This window comes from Perca fluviatilis, chromosome 9 (assembly GCF_010015445.1).
Source record: "Perca fluviatilis chromosome 9, GENO_Pfluv_1.0, whole genome shotgun sequence".
NCBI lineage: Eukaryota > Metazoa > Chordata > Actinopteri > Perciformes > Percidae > Perca > Perca fluviatilis.
The window spans coordinates 35563665-35586259 of record NC_053120.1 but is presented as its reverse complement, the minus strand read 5'-3'; the positions used below and the strand labels follow the sequence as shown (position 1 = coordinate 35586259).

General features: G+C 40.8%; 1 protein-coding gene across 5 annotated transcripts in view; it reads left to right on the top strand.

Moving 5' to 3' along the window:
- The window catches only part of szt2 (SZT2 subunit of KICSTOR complex), a 165818-nt gene that overhangs the window by 65319 nt on the left and 77904 nt on the right, over positions 1-22595 (top strand). For all 5 annotated transcript variants that reach the window (XM_039812482.1, XM_039812483.1, XM_039812481.1 and 2 more), the window contains 4 exons: positions 7635-7722; positions 13592-13710; positions 16024-16188; positions 19161-19245. In XM_039812482.1, the coding sequence (XP_039668416.1) occupies positions 7635-7722; positions 13592-13710; positions 16024-16188; positions 19161-19245 (457 nt within the window). The remainder of the gene's footprint in view (positions 1-7634; positions 7723-13591; positions 13711-16023; positions 16189-19160; positions 19246-22595) is intronic.

The window sequence follows — 22595 nt, the reverse complement described above, 5'->3', positions numbered from 1 at the left end:
AAGACGCCTATGCATCTTTGTCACCGGAGTTGAGTCTAGATTATGCCAAAGTCAAAGCAGCTGTGCTGAGGGCATATGAACTGGTGCCCGAGGCATATCCGTAAAAAGTTCCGCCGGTTTAAAAACTGATAGCCAAACTTATGTTGAGTTTGGCGGCGGCGAGAAGTTATGTTTGACCGTTGGTGCCAGTCTCAGAATGTCACTGATTTTGCTGGGCTGCGTGATCTGTTATTGCTGGAAGATTTTAAGAATTGTTTGCCAGACAAGATTTCTACTTATATTACGGTATTATTATATTATATTATATTATATTATTATTATTATAGGTAAATGGTAAGGTCTCTGATGCCGCTGTTCTAGCTGATGAGTACCTTCTTTTACACAGAGACACCTTTGTAAAACCTCACTTGTCTTTTGATCGTGGTGTTCCTGCAGCCAAACCTTATGCTCTCCCTGTAAAATCAAACTTTCGGGGCGAGATTAGGGCTGACCGTAGGGAAGTTGTGGACGCTAAAGACAGACCAGTCTGTTTTTATTGTAAAAAGAGTGGCCACACCATAATTCACTGTTTTGCCTTGAATAAACGGAATGGATCTCCAAAGGCAGTAAATCTGATGAAAACAGAACTTTTGCCAGAACAACAGTTTTTGCCTATAAAACCCATTTCAGTTAAATCTGATCTCGATGTGTATGCTCCCTTTATCATGAAGGGTTTTGTATCGTTGTCAGAGGGGGACCCCAAAGTCCCTGTTACCATCCTGAGGGATAGTGCAGCCTCGCAGTCAGTCATTCTGGAAGGCGTGCTGCCATTTTCAGATAAATCTTCTGTCAATTCTGAAGCTCTGGTTCGAGGCTTTGGTATGCAGTTTGTGGGCGTGCCGTTGCATGCTATTCACCTTGACACTGAGTTGGTGAATGGGTGTGTAGTGGTAGGAGTGCGTCCTCAATTTCCTATTGAGGGGGTGTCCTTCATTTTGGGTAATGATTTGGCTGGGGGAAAAGTGTTATTGAATCCTGAAGTAACTGCTGTTCCCCTTTCTGAACACCCAGATGACCTGGAACAGAGGTTCCCAGAGGTTTTTTCAGTTTGCGCTGTCACTCGTGCGATGTCTACGAGACAGAAGCAAGGGTTGCCTGATGACGGGGGCGAGGTGGAGTTGGCGGACAGTTTCTTAGCTGACCCATGACATTCTAGCTTCTTTGTCAGCAGTCTCTTCTCCCGCTCCGTCTCTATCAGTACTCACTCCTGTGGCGTCTGCTGTTTCTTCTCCTGATATGGAGCCTAGCTCTAAAGTATGCATGTCACGGGAGCAGCTCATTGTTGAACAAAAACATGATATGTCATTAGCTTCTTGTTTTGATACTATTGTTCCAGCGGATGAAGTTGAGAAAATGTCCACCAGTTACTTTTTGAAGGACGATGTGCTTGTGCGTAAATGGATACCGCCGCATCTGTCCGCACAGGATGATTGGGGTGTGGTGACTCAAATTGTAGTACCGAAGACTCACCGGCATGAAATTCTCACACATCTAGGAGTGAATAAAACATATGATCGCGTTTTGCGGTGTTTCTTCTGGCCGGGATTGAAACGTGATGTGCAACAGTACTGTAAAACATGTCATTTCTGTCAGATATCGGGCAAACCAAATCAAACCATTCCGCCATTCCCGCTTTATCCAATTCCCGTCGTGATGGAACCATTTGAACGGGTGATTGTGGACTGCGTTGGTCCCTTGCCACGTATGAAATCAGGCAATAAGTTTCTTTTGACTATTATGTGTTCAGCAACTCGGTTTCCTGAAGCCATTCCATTGCGTAATATCACGACTAAGAACGTTGTGAAAGCACTGCTGAAGTTCTTTTCTGTGTTTGGGTTGCCTAGGATAATACAAACTGACCAGGGTTCCAATTTCATGTCAAGAATTTTTGCACAAGTAATGAAGCAGCTTGACGTCACTCATTGTTGCTCTAGCTTTCATCCAGAGAGTCAGGGCGATTGAACGATTTCATCAGACTTTAAAGTCTATGCTCGCGCTTACTGTCTTGAGTCCAGTAAGGATTGGGATGAGGGTGTCCACCTCCTCCTTTTGCTACCCGTGAGGTGGTTCAGGAGTCCTTGGGCTTTAGTCCAGCGGAGTTGGTGTTTGCACATACTGTGCGCGGCCCTCTTAAACTCTTGCAGGAGAAATGGTTGGGTAACGATACACCGCCAAACTTGTTTGATTTCGTCAGCAATTTTTGTTTTAAGCTTCACCGTGCTTGTGAAGTGGCAAAACAGAACGTCGCGGGCGCAAACAAAAATGAAAAGGTGGTTTGATTCGGATGCTAAGAGTAGATCTTTCAGTCCAGGTGACAAGGTTTTGGTATTACTGCCCATTCCTGGTTCTGCCTCGATTCGTGGCCCTTATGTAGTCCAACGTAAAGTGAGCGACCGGGACTATATAGTTGCCACTCCGGATCGTTGGCGGCAAAGTAGGCTGTGTCACATAAATATGTTGAAGCCATATCTGGACAGGAAAGCGGACACTCAGTCCTCTGTCAGTGCGGTCAAAGCAGTTGTGGCGCTGTCCAGTGCTGAAATGATTGAGGCCCAGACAACTGTGGTCTTGTCCGGTGCTGATTCAGCTGTGGCCCCGACAGCTTTGACCATGTCTGATGGTGAGGATGTTGTTGGTCCATCCTGTGCCGTTGTTCAGGGACGGTTGAAAAATTCTGAAATTTTGTCCAAACTTGATGAGCGTTTTCCGCATTTGACTCCGATTCAGCATGAGGATGTGGTCAGTTTAATAAGTTCTCATATCTCTCTGTTTTCAGATGTGCCAACTAAAACCCATGTGCTGCAGCATGACATTGATGTGAGTGGTTCACCGCCAATAAAGCAGCATCCCTACCGAGTCAATCCCAGCAAGCGCCTCCCGTTTGAGAGCAGGTTGATTATATGTTGGAGAGCGGCATCGCAGAGCTTAGCTCTAGTCCGTGGAGTTCGCCGTGTCTCCTAGCTGCTAAGTCCGATGGCTCTGACCGATTCTGCACAGATTTTCGAAGGTGAATGGGGTTGCGGGCGGAGATTGTTATCCTCTTCCCCGGGTTGAGGATTGTGTTGACAATGTTGGCAGTGCCAATTATGTGACAAAACTCGACCTATTAAAAGGGTATTGGCAGGTGCCACTAACTCCTCGGGGGTGAGATTTCTGCATTTTCGCTTTCTTGCAGTATACAGTGATGCCATTTGACGTGCGTACGCGCCGCGCTACTTTTCAGCTTGGTAAACTTAGTCTTATCGGGTTTGTCGGGTGTGAAGCCTATTTGGACGATATTGTAATCTACTCCGGTTCATGGGATGAACACATTCAGCAGCTTCATGCAGTGTTTGGAAGGCGCGTGGCGCTAATCTCACACTCAATTTGGCGAAATGCGAATTTGGTCAGGCTACTGTACAGTATTTGGGGAAAATTGTGGGTCGGGGTCAAGTCAAGCCGCTCTATTCAAAGGTCGAAGCAATCCTGTCCTTCCCTCCTCCTGGTTGGCGTGCGTTCGCTGCGTCGGTTTTGGGGATGGCGGGTATTACAGAGGCTTTTGTAGCAACTTCTCCGCAGTGGCTGCCCCACTTACTGATCTGTTGAGTCCGAAAGTATGTTTTCATTGGTCTGAGAGCTGTCAGCGGGCGTTTGATTGGTGCAACGGCTTTGCTGACTCATGCCCCAGTCCTGGCTACCCGGCATTTGACCGTCCGTTTAAGATGTCTGTGGATGCGCAGTGATGCAGGTGCGGGTGTGGTCCTTCTTCAAGATGGAGACGATGGCGTGGAGCACGCAGTTTCGTATTTCTCCAAGAAATTTAACCGGCATCAACTTGTGTACTCCACTATTGAAAAAGAGGCACATGTAACAGATGATCTTAGGAGGAGTAATTCCATTCATTATTTCAAAAAAACGTTTAAAACTTAACCCTTGTGTGGTCCTTCGGGTCCCAGTGACCCGAAGGACAACACAAGGATTATGTACTTCCCTTTACTTTGTTGAGAATTGCTCTCTAAACCCTGTTTCTTTTAAAGTAAGTAAGTAAAGTTTATTTCTAGAACACATTTAAACACAGTTTAAGCTGACCAAAATGCTGTACAAACAAGAACTAAGGTGCTGTATTAACCCTTGTTTAGAGAGCAATTCTCAACAAAGTAAACGGAAGTACATAATCCTTGTGTTGTCCTTCGGGTCACTGGGACCCGAAGGACAACACAAGGGTTAAATGTTTTTCAAATATAAGGTTGCCTAAGTAAAATCAGTAAAGTGGTTAGAAAAAATGGAATTGGCTAAAATCGGTATCTGCTGGCCTAACTCAAAGAAAATCGGAAATCGGAATCGGCCTAGAAAGTTGTAATCGGTGCATCTCGAGTCAAGAACAAACGTTAGCGATTGGTTATGGCAGATCCAGAGTGGCTCTGGGCAGATCCAATAGTTTTAAACTTCTACAGAGTACCCGCCTTCAAGGAAGTTAACACTTGTCAATGGAAATTGGCCAGACTCTCTGTACAAATGAAATGGACCAGAGTCTGGTAGGACCAGGCTAATAAGCTACCACTAAAACACTCAAATTCTGGTTATGGTTCTTATCAGAGCTGAACGCTTCCTTGGACTCTAGTAAATTTGTAATTTGAGGACTCGACTTGGACTCGTCCCCTTTGAGACTAGTCTACAGTATATCCATGACGTCCACTTCCGGGATTGCTCCCCATATCATGTCAACATGCTTATCTTTCTCAACAAAAATCAGTAGTGCAGAAGTTGTATGTGAGTTAGCCTACTGGTTATTTTTTATTAGGCTTTGTCCGTGCCTTGGATAGTTTTGAGTCACATTTTGACAAAACATGTCAGATCTAAGTATTATGATGTAGGTTAAGTTATTATTTAACATGATTCTTTTTATTTATTATTTTGGAACAAACGAGGGTGTCTGTTTAAGAACGCCGGCTCGCAGCTACAGGTTCTGCTGCTTCAGAGCACCGCACCGCATATATCTATAATCTATATCTATAACCTCCAGTTTAACTGCCACAAGTTGTTCTTCTTGTAATTAAGATCTCATCGAGGAAAAACACGCTGTATTTTTGTGTTTTCATTGCATTTTTAATTTATAAAAAGTAAAATAAATAATTAATTCTAATATAAAAATATGAATGATTAATCGATAGTCAATCGTTAATTCTCCTGACGATCGACTAAGAAAATGTAATCGAATGCCCATCCCTAATGCACACACTACTGTTTGCATGACCAGTTTTAGATCTTAGATCAACAGTTTTTATTGATTTTAAAGAAAATACCAAACAAACAGTCCACAACATGAACACATCCCCTCCCTTCCTGAACCCCCCCCTCACTCGTCATCACCACACACTTCCCCAGACAGAAATTAAGACACGATGAAACAATAACCATAATAATTCAAGACAATACAATAAAATAATAACAACATAGACAACAAACTGTAAACCAAATAAACATAATATGTGTATGTGGTAACACCATAGGCACATAGTATACACATCTCCACAGCACCTGGCTTCTTAGGAGCCCACTTTCCCCATTTCCTAGTGTAGACATTCAATCTAAAATGCATTCATTATGTGCATTTTAGGTGTATAACCTGTGATAATTTGTAGTCCCTGCCAGGCTTTCTTTCTTTCTTTGTGTCATATTTAAAAATGACTGCATTTTGTCTTTATAAGCAGCTTTGCACTCTGTTTTTTTCTTCCTATTTCGATTCTGTACAGGTTTCTTTTCCTCTTTTCTACCCCCTGATTTGAATAGCTTCTTTTTTTTGGATTAAGCAGTTCTTTCAGTTCAGGGGTGACCCGAGGTTTGTTATTTGGGAAAGGTTTTACTGTCTTTTTGGGAATGGTTAAGTCCCAAAAACTTATGGTTAAGTCCTTGATCTTGCAAACTGTTTATATGACATTTTGTCAAACGCCCCATCTCACAAGCCAACTCTTGGATTAAATGTAGAGCTGGGCGAAATGGAGACAATCAAATATTACGATATTTTTTACCAAATACATCGATGTGGATATTGCGGCGGTATTGTAGGGTTGACTATTGGTGCTTTCACAAAATATTAACACAATGAGAGTTTTGTGCATCATATCATGATATTATGATATCCAAAATGTAAGACGATATCTAGCCTCATATATCGACGTCAATTACATATATTGCCCAGCCCTAATTGAAGGCACCCCTTCATTTCTCCATCCTCTGAAAATAATCTGTCTGGCTATCATTAAACTAGACTGGACCCGGCTTTTTATGTGCTTATCTATTCCGCTTAGAATTGATGGAACCTGGGTCCCTGCAATCAGACATAGCAGGGCTCCAGACTAACTTTTTTCACTAGGAGCACAGTGGCCCCCAACTGAAAATTTTAGGGGCACAACCAGAAAATTTAGGGGCACACACCGTAAATGAACATGCTAACCAAATATTCACATTTCTACTAATTTCCACTGTATTACTAATAAATACTTTGATAATAGATGCAGAAATCACAATGTGCTGTTTCAAATTCAGTGTCACTTTTGAAGATGCAACATATAAGGTAAACTGACCGCCCCATCGCTGTCATGACAGTATAAAAATATATATTTTTTATTATTGTATTTGTATATTATTTTTTGCCTGTTTTATTTTCATCCTGACCGTTTTTAATTGCTCTTTACTGTTTCATGTAAAGCACTTTGAATTGCCTTGTTGCTGAAAGGTGCTGTAGAAATAAAGTTGCCTTGCCTTACAGCCTCAGCCTGTCAGTCAGTCACCAGGGCATAGAAACCACTGTTGTGCCTGCTCGTGTCATAGGAAGTGTAACATCAACAGCACCGCGACCACTTTCGGCTCGCCATTAATATCATATCGCAGCAAACACTGTCTGCGTGACGTTATGAAAAACTGTAACCACACTTGAAACCACTTTATCGGCATTTCCGTGACTCACTGTGACTTCAACAAAACTGCAGAGCCGACGTAGTTTGCATCGTCTGCAGCTCTGCATGTGTGCGAGTGTGTGTGTTTGTGTCAGAGCTCTGCTCTCTGTCAATTTTCAGAGAGGACAGATAAGCTTGCGCTTACACGCTCTCAGGTACGGAAAATTCAACGTTTAACGTGTAAAAAAATGGGGGCAAATTTACTGATCGCACACTCTCAAATTTTGGTCGCAAAATGCGACCATTTGGTCGCAGTCTGGAGCCCTGCATAGGTCATGTATCATGGTTCCATAACCAGTTTTAGATGCATGGCACATCTGTAGAAGCAGAGAGGAAAATATTGACGTGTATTACAATGGAAACTGACAGTGACAAGGTTTACCTGCTCTTCTCTTCTCATCTCCAATTAAGTAGAAGGACTCATTAGTGAATAACGAGAAGGGCAGGATTTTGGTATGCATTGGCTGAAATGTGTGGGTTAGATGAGGGATGCCAAGTCCCTGCACAAATGCTTCACACATAGATAAAACTACACTGAAACATACTAAATAAAAGCTGCTTGTCAAAGGTCAGTCCGTGTAATCTTTCTCAAACTGGATTAGAGGTGTAGTCAGAGTGCTGGTGCCTGATTGTTGACATAATCGGTGTCTCTTTCTTCAGGGCTCCAGGTCTTCTGCGGACAGCTCTCGGCCAGTTGGACAAGTGGACAAACACATCCTGCTGCTGGTGCATGGAGTGGGAAATGCAGGTAAGAGCTGGGAAATGTCAAGGATTGATAATGATTTCAATGTTTTAATATTAGCAAAAGTGATTCATGTTAAAATAGTGGAGTTCTAATAAAAATCCATCCATCCATATTCAACCATTCAACCAGAATCTGCCATTTAGAATCATTCAGAATACATACGAGCGAGTCGCTGGAATTTTCGGCCAGCATGTTGCGCTTCCATCTTTAAAATACATTAGCCAAAGAGAGACCTACCTCCTCCTTTCGCCCTTTTACACTCCGTGGTACCGTGACGCATGCCAAGGGGGATTACTCGCCAGGGAAGCGAAAAAGAGAATTAAAACGACAACATGACCAAAGTTAATATTGGAGTGGCTAGAACAGCTGCTTGTAAACGATGGAGATACGAAGAGCTAATTTCGGGTTCGACAACCGTAGCAGTTAAAACACAATCGGAATGGGAGGGGCTAGAAAGTAATATTCAGTTGGTTGTCCTATACACTTTCACCGCCAGATGGGAGAAATTCTTACACAATGTAGCTTTAATCTGATCAGAAAAAAACAGATGATTATGGTGGAGTGGTCTCTGCACCTTTCTGCTCTGCATCCTAAGAGCATGGATTATATACACAGTTTTCCGTGGTAAACAAAAGGGGAGGGGATTAACATAACCTTATACACGTCTGGTTCACAAGGCCAAAATGCGAACTGAGGCTACATCCACACTAATACGTTTTTTTCGCTTTGAAACGCATAACTTTTGCTAGAACCCCTAAAATGGAGACATTTGAAAACACTGCTGACACTGTTTTTATTTTAAATACTCCAGTGTTGTCTTTTAGTCTGAACGGGCAGAACTGGAGACCAACACCAACGTACGCTTACTGTCTGGGTCTTATCAGTCCTAGTCTGGATCAACAACATTTAATTTACTGGATAATCGCCGGATGTCCCTCGCCTTGCAAAACTTGGTTTGTTTCGGGAAACAGCAACAAACTTTGAGATGGCAAGCTTCGCCAGTTTTGCAGAAAATTTGGATGGTGATGTTCTTTCAGCGAATGGTTGTAAAGATTTACAAAGAATATGTTTACGGCATTTCCTCTCTAACTGGGACATTTTGGGATGTTTTAATGTGTCCCTAAGCAAGACACTTAACCTAGCTGCTCTAGAGGCGTGTGACCTCTGAAATGTATTGCACTTGTAAGTTGCTTTGGATAAAAGTGTCAGCTAAATGACATATAATGTAATGTAATTGCTGTGGACAAAATACACACTGTGATACACTGGTAAGAACCAATGATGTTTAACCATGTATCCAGCTAATTTAAATAACTCCCGTTACTGTATTGTCAACAGTTAACTTCATTTAAAGTGCTCATATTATGCTTTTTGGCTTTTTCCCTTTCCTTTATTTTGTTATATATCTTTTTTGTGCACATTTTAGCTTTACAAAGTGAAAAAGCCCAAAGTCCACCCCAAAGGGACTTACCATCTCCAATAGAAAACACTGTTCACCAACTGCTCCAAACAGCTCTATTGTAGTCCAGCCTTTACTTCAGAGACAAACGTGCGTCACTTTGTAACACACGTTATAATGCTCGCCTAGCTGCTAGCGTGGCACACCCTCATACTCTGCTTCTGACTGGCTAGTAGTCCTTACCTAGCTACTGCGCATGTGCGACTCCCAACAAAGATGGAAACAGAGATGCCTCACTCTGTTGCTAAAATCAGCCAACGGACAGGCAAAAAGCATTTCAAAGATATTGAGATATACAAACGGAATCCAAGTAGCATGGAAGTGCATTAATTATGTTTTTAACGGAGTTTCTAACTGAGTCCTCAAGATTTGTTATAATATATTTGATAATAGAACTTCTCACTTGCTTTGCCAAAGTTCATTCTAGAGGATATTATGCTTTAATCTAAAGAAGAATTCATGCAAAACAACCAATGTTCAACAGGGTAAACATGATCACTATGACATATGATTGCCATGCTAACACTAGCATTGTTGTTGTTTGATCTGATTCAATCCCCCAATTTATTTCAAATCCACTGATTGTCCCCTCATTTTTCTCTTAGTACCTCTCATTTAACGTGCTAGGAGGACCATAATCACTGAATTGGGGTGTAGGCTGTAGCTTAGATAAAATGCAGCTTCATGAAGATGAAATATTTACCATAGCTCTGCATGTGATTAATTCACAAATTGACATTTCACAGTGGTATTTACACGGTCACCCTCTATCTGTTGATAATTTGTGAACAAACATTATTCTCTAAGGCTGTAGAAGAGGGAGAAAGAAGAGCGAGGCAGATCATGCATGAATGGCAAAGCAGTTCTCAACGACTCCCTAAATGCCATTGGCTAATCGCGTTGCTTGTGGTGTTATGGGATGAGGCATTTTAGAAGTGGATGGCAGTCAACACAAATGAAGGCCTGAAGCAGCACTCAGTGGAACGAGCTGGGGACTGATGCTGCTCCACTGCACTGACAGCATTATGACGAGGGGGTGGCGGAAACCGACTGAGTTGACTGAGTTTTGCAAACATCCTTTGCTGCACTTGTGTTCTCAGTGAGTGTGGCTTGGTCCACTGACAAAGCAGGCATTTGTCACCTACTTCTCCTGACATATTTTGTAGGAAAAAAGCCTGAAAAGTAGGGGTGTGTGAGTTCCAAATTCGATTCAAATTAGATAAAAGTATGCCGTTTGTCATAGTCATGTCAGTTATGTGTGCTTGTGTTTTGACTTACTGAAATAAATGTAAAATAACACGGCACTGCTGATATCAATATTTGAGAGTTTAAAGGATGATGCTGACAAAAAACAGCGATGTGTTAGTTTGTCTCTCTATACTCTCTGACTTCCCCATCCTGTCTGTGGCTCTCCAAGCCCATTGGTTAGGCTGGAATGTAAGACCTCACAAATACATTATATAATTTCCTAAAACAGCTGATGAATGTAGTTTTTAGTTAACAAACAAGGGGAGTCTTTTTTTCACACTACAGTAATGCATACATAAACGTTTTTGATAAAGAACAAAAAAAAGAAATATTCTTTCAATAAATCACTTTCGGTGCTCTGTACAAACTGTAGTTGCTTGTTAGTTTCCAACTGACATACAGTATCGGATGATACTTATATATCTGCTAAAGCTAATATTGTCTGATATATCAACTCTGCCTGTTATTTATACATGGCTATACCATACATATATTTTCTTGTGTAATAAATTGCTAGTGTACTTATAATTATTAGATACATTTAATTTACAACATTCATTGCATTGCTCCTGACTGTCGACTCAGAAAACTACGCCATACACCTCCTCCTTGACCTCAGTGCTTCTACTCAATAAATGATGTCATCCTCATCAACCGTCTCAACCATGAGCTGGGAATTAAGGGTACAGCACTGGATTGGTTCTCCTCCTATCTTGCCAACAGATCATTGTCATTAAGCGTAAACTAAACTCCTCTCCTCCCGCCAATCTCTCCTGTGGAGTCCCACAAGGGTCCGTCCTCTGCCCTATGTTCAGTTTACACCTTTATGGGGGGGAAATTTGATTTGCGGTAGCGGGCAAAACCACAAACACAACATACAAAAGGACATGGGACATTTATCACAACAGTTACAGATAACCAGATAAAGAGCATAAAACCTTTCGAATGAAAGCCATGATAAAGTGCTGCTAAGCATTTCAAAGTTCATTGCAAATAAAGTGCTTTTATTGCTCTTGGAACAAAGATGAATGTTATCCTATACTTCTTCTACTTGCTTCCCCTTGGTAGAATCATACATACATATAACATCCCTGCCAGTGCTATCCCAATGATACCTACCCCTAGACCCAACTGCCCATCTGACATAAACTGCTTCAGGGAGTGCCTTGAGGATATTAAAAGCTATATTGACCAAAGCCTAAATGATAAAAAAAAAAAGACTACACACCAGTAACCTAGCCCCACTGTCCCCTTACTTCAAGCCCCATGCTACCGACCTTGCTTTCATCTTCGACTCTGCTTTAAAATTTGATAAACCGATAAATGCAGTTGTCATGTCGAGTTTCTTTTAGCTCCGATCCATAGACAAATTAAAGCGCTCAGAGCTGGAAATAGTCATCCATGCCTTCATTTTCCTCACGGATCGACTACTGCAACTTCCTCTACTCCGGTATCACCCAGTCATCCGTGTCCTGCCTGCAATTCGTTCAGAACACTGCTGCTATGCTGCTCACTGGAACCAGGAAATGAGCCCACATCACCCCCATCCTGGCCGCTCTGCACCGGCTTCCATGTTATTATAGAATTCATTTACCAGGATCAGCTAATTGTCCATGGTCTTTCCAGTCCCCCATCATAGTCTGGTAGAACTGAGGCTGCTCTCTCCATACAATAGATAATTAATCTGAAAGACTCTCCAAGTCAATCACTGACATGCTAATATTAACAATATTGCATAAGTTTGACATCTTGATATATTATCAAGATGTCAAACTCAAGGTTTGCAAAGAAAACGGAAGTTGATGAAGATAATAAAGAATTCAGAGAGGAATGAACATTCATCAATTCATAAAACTATGTGCTCACACAGCAGCTGCTCGACCAATGAACACCTGGATCAGTAACTCTGGGGCAGTCACACCTTTTGTGCCCAGGTTTAAGGCACAACAGTAGTTCCAGACAAACAGTGACATCTCTCCCACTAAGTCAAGCCCCCATTCTGCTTATTATAAGTGTGTAGTTTTATATGATTGGCTGTTGAATGTGTCATTTTATATAGTGTACAATGTATCACCTTACGTTACTGTGCTTTGCTGCCATTTGCACAGATTTGCGGTTCCTCCTGTTGATGCCTTGATGGCACTGTTGTACTGGGATTTTTTTCCCTGTTTTCGACAGGCTGGAATTACATCAGCAGTTTCTCAGAAGCACAACTCATTAAAGTCCTTGTCTGCTGGCTCCACTCACTGTACTTTGAACATCAACATCACTATAGCTGTATAGACACCCTCCTTGAAGTGTGAATATGTGTGTGTTTTTGCAAAGTACACCATCAAGGTCTCTTTTGTCAGCAGAGAATCTTGACGTTGAATACACAGCACTTGATATTGTAATCCTCTGAAGCATTAATGAATGAAATACTTTCTAACACAGAACATATAAGGAGTTTTTCATAATATTTTTTCAAAAATTGTTTTTAGACTTAAATTGACCAGACTGTGTATGGACTCATCTTGACTGAGAGACTTAACTTAGGCCTGATGGAATAACACCTTTGCTGCTCAATTCCTTTTTCGGCATCTGTTCTACAAAATACATTTAAATGGCGGGAAATGTCAAAATTCTTAGGACAAGCCAAAATAAAAGCATCACAAAGATAAGCTTGAAATTCAAGTCAAAAGTTTAAAAAAAAGCTTAACTCAGGGTCTGCTTACTAGCTTTTTCCTAAGCTTCCCTAACCTTTACACGGCTGGCCAGCCACTTCGTAAAGTGGCATGTCTGATTCTGATTGTGCCACTTGGTGAGGCTGTTTCTGAAGCTGTTAGAGCTGAAGCTGTGTTTGAAACCTGGATTTTCCACTTGGCGCATCTGTGCTGTGTTCCGGCTGTGCCGGGTGTTTGAACGGGCCGCGGCTCGCGTGAAAATATACCTATCTTTAGCGGAGCGGAGAGCCGCTCCATGCACGCTTCTGGGACGTACCGCTGCACCTGGTGGATAATCAAGCATTGACTTGAATTGCCACGAGTGCTTGCAGGGGCCGCGGAAAATAGGGGTGAGACCTTTTAATCCCTGTAATGCGATCCCATTTGTAATGCGCTAGCTGGAGCGTTTGTGTATTTGCAGCATGAGGGTGAAAACAGAGATGTTTATGTACTTTTTGTTCAGGTCCAGAGATCACAGATGAGCTTGTCAAGGTGCTGCGCAAGCGCCTGGATGAGACCACCTTGGACATCATCACGGTCATGCTGGTCAGGAACTGCAAGCTGACACCAGCTGATGTGGAGGTAAATTGCTCACTGACTAATTTTTATAGAAGAAATTGGGGGGAAAACACCTAACATATTTCTTCCAAATGCACACAGCGAAACAATCTTGTGTTATTTGTGGTTGGTCGGTCAATAAAAAAAAATAGACGGGTAGTGTATAATTTTGTATTACCTTGTTTAAATTTTGTTCTGATCTATTTAAAAGCTAATTGTGCTTGATAAATATACTGGATGGACAGTAGCTTAAAGGGGTGATAGAATGATTATATAGGGTATTTTACACTTTTCCTTAAGGTCTCCTAATGGGGTATGTAACATTGGTTGGGCTGAAAATTGCCCGAATGCTATTTTATTGGGCCCTCAACTACCCTGTGAATACGGCTCTATTTGGAACAAGAGCTTTTCTTCCAAATATGGTATGCTCATGAATATTCAGAATGAGCTGCGCGCTGATTGGTTAGATCAAACTACATAGAAACACATGGGAGACTCGTCAGCAGGTCTCGTATTTCAGACACTGCAAAGTTATACATTGTTTCTCGGGCTATTTCGTTATTTAATTCACTTCTGAGACTTTTTTAAGCGAGAAATCAACTATATAAAGCTCAAATATGGGCCGTTTTACGAAGATTGATGGCCAATTGCAAATTTGGTAAGACTGTGTCGGATTTCAGCGCCGGTGCTGCCTGTGTTGCTGCCTCGCTGCCCGGCCTGCCTTCCTTCACAGACCCCGGCCTGCTATGAGGTACTTGGAGCTCCGTCACGACTGGCAGCCCACAGGACTCCATACCCGCGCAAAGTCACTGTTTTTTGGGCTAATGGACTACCAAACGCCGCCGCCCTGACAGAGCTCCAGGGCCTGCCGTTCCCCTCTTACTGCTAGCTAAATGGCCCGTGTGTGAGAGTGAGCATGCGGTCAGCGAGCTTGTTACATCAGCAATCTCTTACCACATGTTACACACATGTCACGCCACGTATACAACATCTACCTAAATGTCTTATAAAGCTAACAACGGTGTCCGATTTCAAATTAATGAATATTTGTGAAGACTAGGTGTTTCGTTAGCTGCGGCTGTCCCTTCAATCCTAGCTAGCTATGTGTAGCTACAAATCACGGATAGTTTGCTTCATTTTCGGCGTAATTCGAGTATATTTACAGTTTGAATTTCGTCACGCCACTTATACAACATCTAACTAAATGTCTTATAAAGCTAACAACGGTGTCCGATTTCAAGTTAATGAATATTTGTGAATTTCAGAGGAATTCTAAGAGGAGGCTAGCTAGCTCTCATTGATAGAGCTACATCCAGCCGCAGGCTCTATCGATGAGATTATTTTCCCAATTGTTTGTTTAAATAACTCAACACATTATAATTACAGGCCAGGCGGCGAAGCAACAACCCAGGCAGCACTGGCGCTGAACTCCGACACACAGTCGGACAAAATTTGCAATTGGCCATCCTTTTTCGTAAAGCGGCCCATATTTGAGCTTTACATTTTACATACAGTTGATTTCTCGCATAAAAACGTTTTAGAAGTGAATTTTGTAATGGAATAGCGAATAGAGATTCAGAAGACTACCTGATCTCAGGTCAGTTGTGTAGCCTATGTAAATGTTGGGGTGTGACTGTTCTCTTAATACACCCATGGGCATGACAAAGTTACAGGTCTTGGGAGGTTGACGTCAACTTCCAGCTTTGTTGAGATTTGCCCGTTTTCAGCGGCAGTATCAAAATATGAGATTTTCATAGTAAAGGGGTGTCAATGGGATTTTGAGCTTCTATGTATGTCCTATTTACCCACCGAACTGTCGTTATTCAAATATGACAGGGTAAAATCGTTTTTGCATTCTATCACCCCTTTTAAGGGTGGTACATAAATCATTTAATTAAGAAAATTATGGAATAGTAACTTGATCGATTAATTGATAATCTATTGTTTTGGGGATTTTGACGATGTTTTCGGTTATAGGTTTGTATTGTTTATTGAAAAACAATAGATTGAAAACACTTTGATAAGGGTATGGAGATTTAAAAAAGTAGGACCGAAAAGCATTTAGCTTCTTCCTACTCATTTTTCGGACAAGAGTATTTATTTAAGAGTATTTATTTATTTATTTATTTAGCTTATTCTTAGCTTACTTTGTGTCCTGTTTTTTAAGTTTCTTTTTTATTTATTTTTTTGGTATCTTGTTAAAAATGAAACCATTCATTCATTCATAGTTCTGCGTACATGGACTTGTGTACACTTCCAGAATTATGGGTCTTATTCCCACTGGGGTACTCTGAAAATGCTTCAGATAAAAGCCTTCACAAAATGTTGTCTGCTCAGTTCATCCAGCCATCAGGGTCTCCAGCCACTGAGGTGATGAACTTCAGCCTCCCCCAGTACTGTCTTCCCTGGCTGCCCGCTGTGGCTCACTACCTCAGGCAGAACCTCCTCATTTTCCTTCATGTACCCAAGTACACCGACAGCAACACAGCACACCACTTCAAGGTACAATCCACACCAACTTAATGTTATTTACTTAATCGTGTAATTGGCATGTTAATGTTCTTATTGTTGGGGCGGAAGGACCTCAGTCTGTAGTCTGTTGGGAACCAGAGGGTGGCGGTTGGAGTTTTGTACATACCATGGTACAGGGGGTGGACTGGTAGGTTCACCCTCTGGGCATTAGGACCGGTTCCAACTTGGAATTATTTCAAAAATTATGATTCCAATGGAATTTTTTTTTTTTTTTTTATTGGAATCGTTTGGAAAATTTGGGTTTTTATTTCCGACCATCTGTTCCAAATGTAACACGCAAGTTTTAAGTTTTAGTTTCCATACCGACCGCTGTACTTCCGGGTGCTTGTTGTGTTGCAGCCGTGGTCCAAGGTTTCTGCCTGATAATGCCAAATGCTTGTTCTCTGGGTGGAATTGTTGGGTCTTTGTAAATTATGGAGTGTCTATCTGGAAAGTGTCTTGAGATAACTCCTGTTATGATTTGACACTATAAATAACAATAAATTGAAAGTAGCGGCACTCTAACTTGTGGCTTTATTTTAAGGTGAAAAAGCCCGGTAAAACTGTAAATCACTATTGAATCAAAATAAAATCTAAAATATCTGTAGAATAAGCATGTGACCCGTTTCAACTCCACCCCTCAAAGGATCTGAATCGAAAGAAAGAATCCGAATTGAAATCCGAATTGTTAAAATCAAATGATGCCCAGCCCTACTGGGTACTGCTGAGGTACCCTTGAGCAAGTCACCCAACTGCGTCTTTCGGACCTGTGTGTGTGTGTGTGTGTGTGTGTGTGTGTGTGTGTGTGTGTGTGTGTGTGTGTGTGTGTGTGTGTGTGTGTGTGTGTGTGTGTGTGTGTGTGTGTGTGTGTGTGTGTGTGTGTGTGTGTGTGTGTGTGTGTGTGTGTGTGTGTGTGTGTGTGTGTGTGATGAATAACAACAACAAAGTGTAAAAATGTAATTACCCCCATGACGATGAAACCGCTTCTTTCTTGCGGCTTTCTTTTTTCCTTAAATGCATAGAAAATAAAAATCTGGATATCAAAAAAAAATTGAGGGCAGAATCTGTTGGTTGACCTTGATTTATTACAACTTGGTTCATACTATGTATATGTTGTAGTTTCATCATCATTATTGTTGGCTCAGAGGGCTTTCTCATGCAATAGTAACATTGTAGTCACCAAAGTATTGATGCTGAGATCTGGGTACACAGCAACATTGCTACGACAAAATCTGACGGGGCAAAAAGCATTCAGATTATTGGGAGGTAAAAGTTAAAAAACAAAAAACAAAACAGCCAAATTGTCTAAATCACTTTATTTTATGGTCAAAAAGAGTGATTTTGCAAATAAGGCCTCCCTGCACAGGGTACTAAAGTAAGTATAGCAGGTCAGGAAGTAGCTCTCTAAACTAGGATGGATGTTAACAACAGAAAGTTATGGCACACTGTAAACCAGAATAAGTAAGCAGTACTCAAAATTCTCAAAAACGAGGCAATCATTTGCCACAATTCTTTTGAGTTTATAAACTCAAAAGTCTCAGGTTGTTAGAGCTTAAATATGTGGAGTAACGTGAACTTGCAGTTTTTGATTACCGTTAAATTAAAGTACTAATTAAGCCAACTTAAATATCAGTATATCTAACTCAAAAGTATTAACATAACTGAATAATTTGTCATTTATTACATAGTATTTCATGTTCAATAAACTCAATATTAATTAGATTCTTCAATCGTTTTAATTAACCACAATTCAATAAGTTTTGACGTAGTGACTTCTCGTAGGGTTTATGAACTACCAAAGGTGGCGAGCTTATTGTTTACACAATAGCCAGCCACCAGCCAACATGCTAACACTAGTCAGTCACCATATCTATGGTCAGTCACAGTCGCTCTCCAAGCTAGCTGGCTTGCTTACTTGTAAACATTATTCCCTCAGACATATTTGTACTATTGAATGCTGTCTTATAACTGTTTGCAAACCATGTCTCTTTAGTGGAGCAGTTATACTCCAGCAGAGCAGGGTTACATACAAGTAGATGGTGCAGCACAGCTAACAGTATATTATAATAGGTTTCTTCAGCTCTCTGTTCCCTCAAAGTTGAATGTCAAACTTCACCAAAGACGAGTGGTGTAACCAAAAGGAATAGTTTTATATTTTGGGAAATTCTCATTTGCAATCCTTCCAAGAGGAACTCTCATGTCTCAAATGCATTAGCTATGGCGCTAGCGCCAGGGGTCAAAAAGCTAAGTTTAGCATAAATCAGGGGGAAACAGCTAGCCTGGCTCTGTACGGAGTTCAAAATTAAACCTACACCGCTAAAGCGTATTAATTGATATGATATATCTTGTTTGTTTAATCCACACACAAAATAACACCGTAAAAATTCTGAGTTGTGGTTTTACTGTGCTAAGCTATAAACTAATGCTCTCACTGTCTCTGAAAACCCCAACTACCTACCCACCCAGTGTAACCCTAACCCTACCTAGACATTGGGCACCGCTATGTAACATTTTGTAGGTTCAAAGATCGGAAAATCTGTGGTAGAGTTGTTTAACAGCTATATCAAATCATCACAAGAGGATTTTGTGATAGCTCCAACTCACACATAATCCTAGAAGCTATTGGCGAATGCTCGCTGTCTTAACAGCAGTGAAAAGGTCTGGATAATAAAAAACCCAAAGTAAACAGACTGACTTTTTCAAGTCCTCCATCTACTTTTGATGATTTGTTGACTTGTAAAAATAAGGCATTGCTGCAGCTTGACATATGCAAGTGTACGACAAACTGCTCCGTTTAAAGTGATATGGGTTAAGAATGAATAAATCTTAGATATGGGAGGCTGCAAAAACTGTGGCAGAGACTAAAATCATTTTGACAAGTCCCATTGTGATGTACGAAATAAATGCTGACTTGTGTATTTTGAGTTCCCAGATGCTGATTTGCTCTCCTGTTCTGTCTACAGCACTACTTTCATTTGAGCAGTGACTTGGCTGATGGTGATATCTACCTCTACAATAAACCTGGAGGCCAGGGGACGGGAGGCAAAGGTAATCACATTTCCCCAGCCAACAGGGACCCACAAACTGCTACGGCACTACTTGCACTTTACACTTATTTATATACCCTCATTTATATTTATACTTTTCTGTTGTTTTATAACCGTCTTGTATAGTTGTCCTTTGGATTGCACCACATGAACATGTTTGCTCTTTGTTTGGTGTCTTGATTTTCTACTTTGCACTTAATGTGTTGTCTGAATGTTTGCTTCATTTCCACTGAACGTTGCATCATTCATTCTTTTGGTTTTGCACCGGGGACCAGGAGAAACACAGTTTTGTTCCTCTGTGTACTGTACTGTACAGTACAGTGTACATATGGAAGATAATAAAGTCTCTTTATCTTATCGCTCTATTATCAGCTTTCTTGATAATCAATGAATTGATCAATCATTAAACACAAACATTGGTTCAATTCAACAACTTTATTAATCCCACACGGGGAAATTAGTTAAGAGCAGCTACAGACAACACACACACACATACATAACAGCACACAAGCCTACATATAGGCTTACACCCTAGAGCAGGGGTTCTCACACTTTTTTTTAATAATGTACCCCCCCTTTGAATGACCAGCGCAAAACATTTTTACATCTATATAAAGAGGAACAATACAGCGTTGGCAGTGATAGATTTACCAAAGAACAACCTTGTAACTGAAAAACATTTAAATGCTACATTTCAAATGTTCAGAATCCCTCACGTAATTCATTCGTTATTATAGTATGATTATTTTAGGAATTATGCATGACATATTTTTAAATGAGAATTTTGCAAAAAAGATCACGTACCTCCTGCAGTACTCCTGCAGTACCCCCAGGGGTACACTTACCCCCATTTGAGAAACACTGCCCTAGAGAGTAGATAAATAATAAAAAAAAAAAGGTAAAAGTTTTAAAAGCAGGTAAAATCTAACGACGTCTTGATGGCAACAGAGAAACTTCACTCTGAAGAACTTTACCTGAAGAAGACAAAATGCTCGTTGCGTTACGCAAGACTAGTTGATTACAAAGAGAATTAAATCTCTTTGGTTTCACACCAATAATTTTTGAGCAGGTTTTGACTATATTGTCTTTAAAGCCACGTACCCATGATAGTTGTCAAAACCGCTGTGCGCTGGCCGTTCCATTTGATTTTCAATGGGGAGAGCGGTGCCGCGGAACTAGGCTTGGAATTGCCGCTGTGCTCAAAGTTCAAAGTTCCGTTTGCCGCGGAGCATATGTAGGCGGCTTCACTGTGAGGGTGTGAAACCAGCAGGTAAAAGAAAAAGCCATAAGAATTTCGATTAAAGATTGATAAAAAACGACAGAGAATGACTCGCCTGACAGAAAAGGTGTTCAGTGTCCTGAGTAAGTGAATTCTCTGTTGCCCCTTTTTCACAGCAGCCTCAGTATTAACACACATTAATTTAAGGTGGTCATCAAAAATGGTACCTAAATATTTATATGAGGTGACCATTTCAACCTTTTCATTGTGAATGATGGACTCCCTGGCTGCAGGTTCATAGCGTCTAAAATCGTTCCTTGGTTTTTGAGACATTCAAGTCGAAGAAGTTTTTGTCACACCAAGTAACAACCTACCTTTGTTTCTGCTGACTGTGGCCTTTTTAGATATATGCCATTCAAAAGGCAAACATTGGGCCAAATATGTCGTATGTGCTGTTTGGAAGGCAAGAGAGGAAAATGATTGGGGACAGACAACGAGAGAAAAAGTGACACTGATATTGTTAGGGATTTTATGTGGACATGAGATTAAAGGAGAATTCAGGGCACTCCGCGAACCGTTTTGTCCGCGAACCGTTGAAAGTCTGCTTGCTCATCAGTTAGTCGGTGTCCTTTTAATTTGTGTCTAAAGACTTTTCGCTTTGTGATTGTGTTGCATTGGGCAGCACGATATGTGGAAAATATGTGATTGCGGTTATTTTGACTGATGATTGATTGGTTTACGATGTTGGAGGGAATGATACTTTTTGTATCATTATTCTCTTTTCACTGAAAATTACTAAAATGAGGAGAAATTAAAATGATTATAGTGTGGTTTTTGCGAGGATCTGTTTTCTTTAGTCTGTAGGATAGGATTTGTAGTACTGTACTTAAGTACTTGTACTTTACTTGAGTCTTTTCTTTTCATGCTACTTTCTACTCCGCTACATTTCAGAGAGAAATATTGCACTTTTTACTCCACTACATTCATCTGACAGCTTTAGTTACTTTACACATTAAGATTTCTGAACACAGAACACATGTAGTTTATGAAATCTGATGTTTTATATTAAAAAGTTTTTTTTATTATTTTAGGAATTCTGCATTACATATTTTTAAATGAGCCTACAAGTCCATCTGAAATGATTAGACCATTAAACATGCAACTGTTTGGATCCTTTACACTTTCTAAAATGGGAGGATTTTTCTTTACTTTTAATACTTTATTAACTACATTTTCTTGATTATACATTCATACTTTTGCTTAAGTTACATTTTCACAGCAGGAGTTTTACTGTAACAGAGTATTTTTACAGTGTGGTATTAGTACTTTTAAAGTAAAGGATCTGAATAAAAGGATAAAAAGGATCTGCTCGGTACCAATCCTACAATAATACATTTAAAGTTACGTTTATTTAATAATTTATATAATAATAATTTAATTGCACAGTTCTTTACAAGAGAAAAATGGTTAAACAAGACACAATAACATTAAAAGAAAGCAAAAGAGAATAAAGTAACATAGACACAGGTGCCTGACCATGCAAGGCTCTATATGTCAGAACAAGAACCTTAAAATGAAGTGCAGTATGTATTCTTACTCATGTGGAAATTGAATTACTAAGTGTTAACGCTACCTTAGTCTACATCCATGACAATTCATTTAGGGGATTGCTCCGGTGCTGCCGGAGGTTCAGCCGGATGTCCGTCACCTTCCTCTTTCTTTGTGTTGGTGTTCTAAACTGCAGTGGATTTCTGAGGACTATGGTTAACTGCTCCTCAGATCCCTTCAGGGTAAATCCAGACAGCTAGCTAGACTATCTGTCCAATCTGAGTTTTCTGTTGCACGACTAAAACTACTTTTGAACGTACACATGTTCCACCAAAACAAGTTCCTTCACAAGACTACTTTGCAGAGGCACCGTGGCTCTGTCCGGTGCTAAGCGCCGCCCAAGCAGATTGTGATCGGTTTAAAGAAATGTCAATAAACCAGAGCACGTTTTTCGCCCATCCCGGAATGCTATGTGGACTGTGTGGCCAGACCTTCCTCCGCAGCGCTGTGGAGGAAGGTCTGGCAATGCAAGACTAACAGTATCTGGTCTAAATGAATGCTTTTATGCAATCAAGATGAAACAG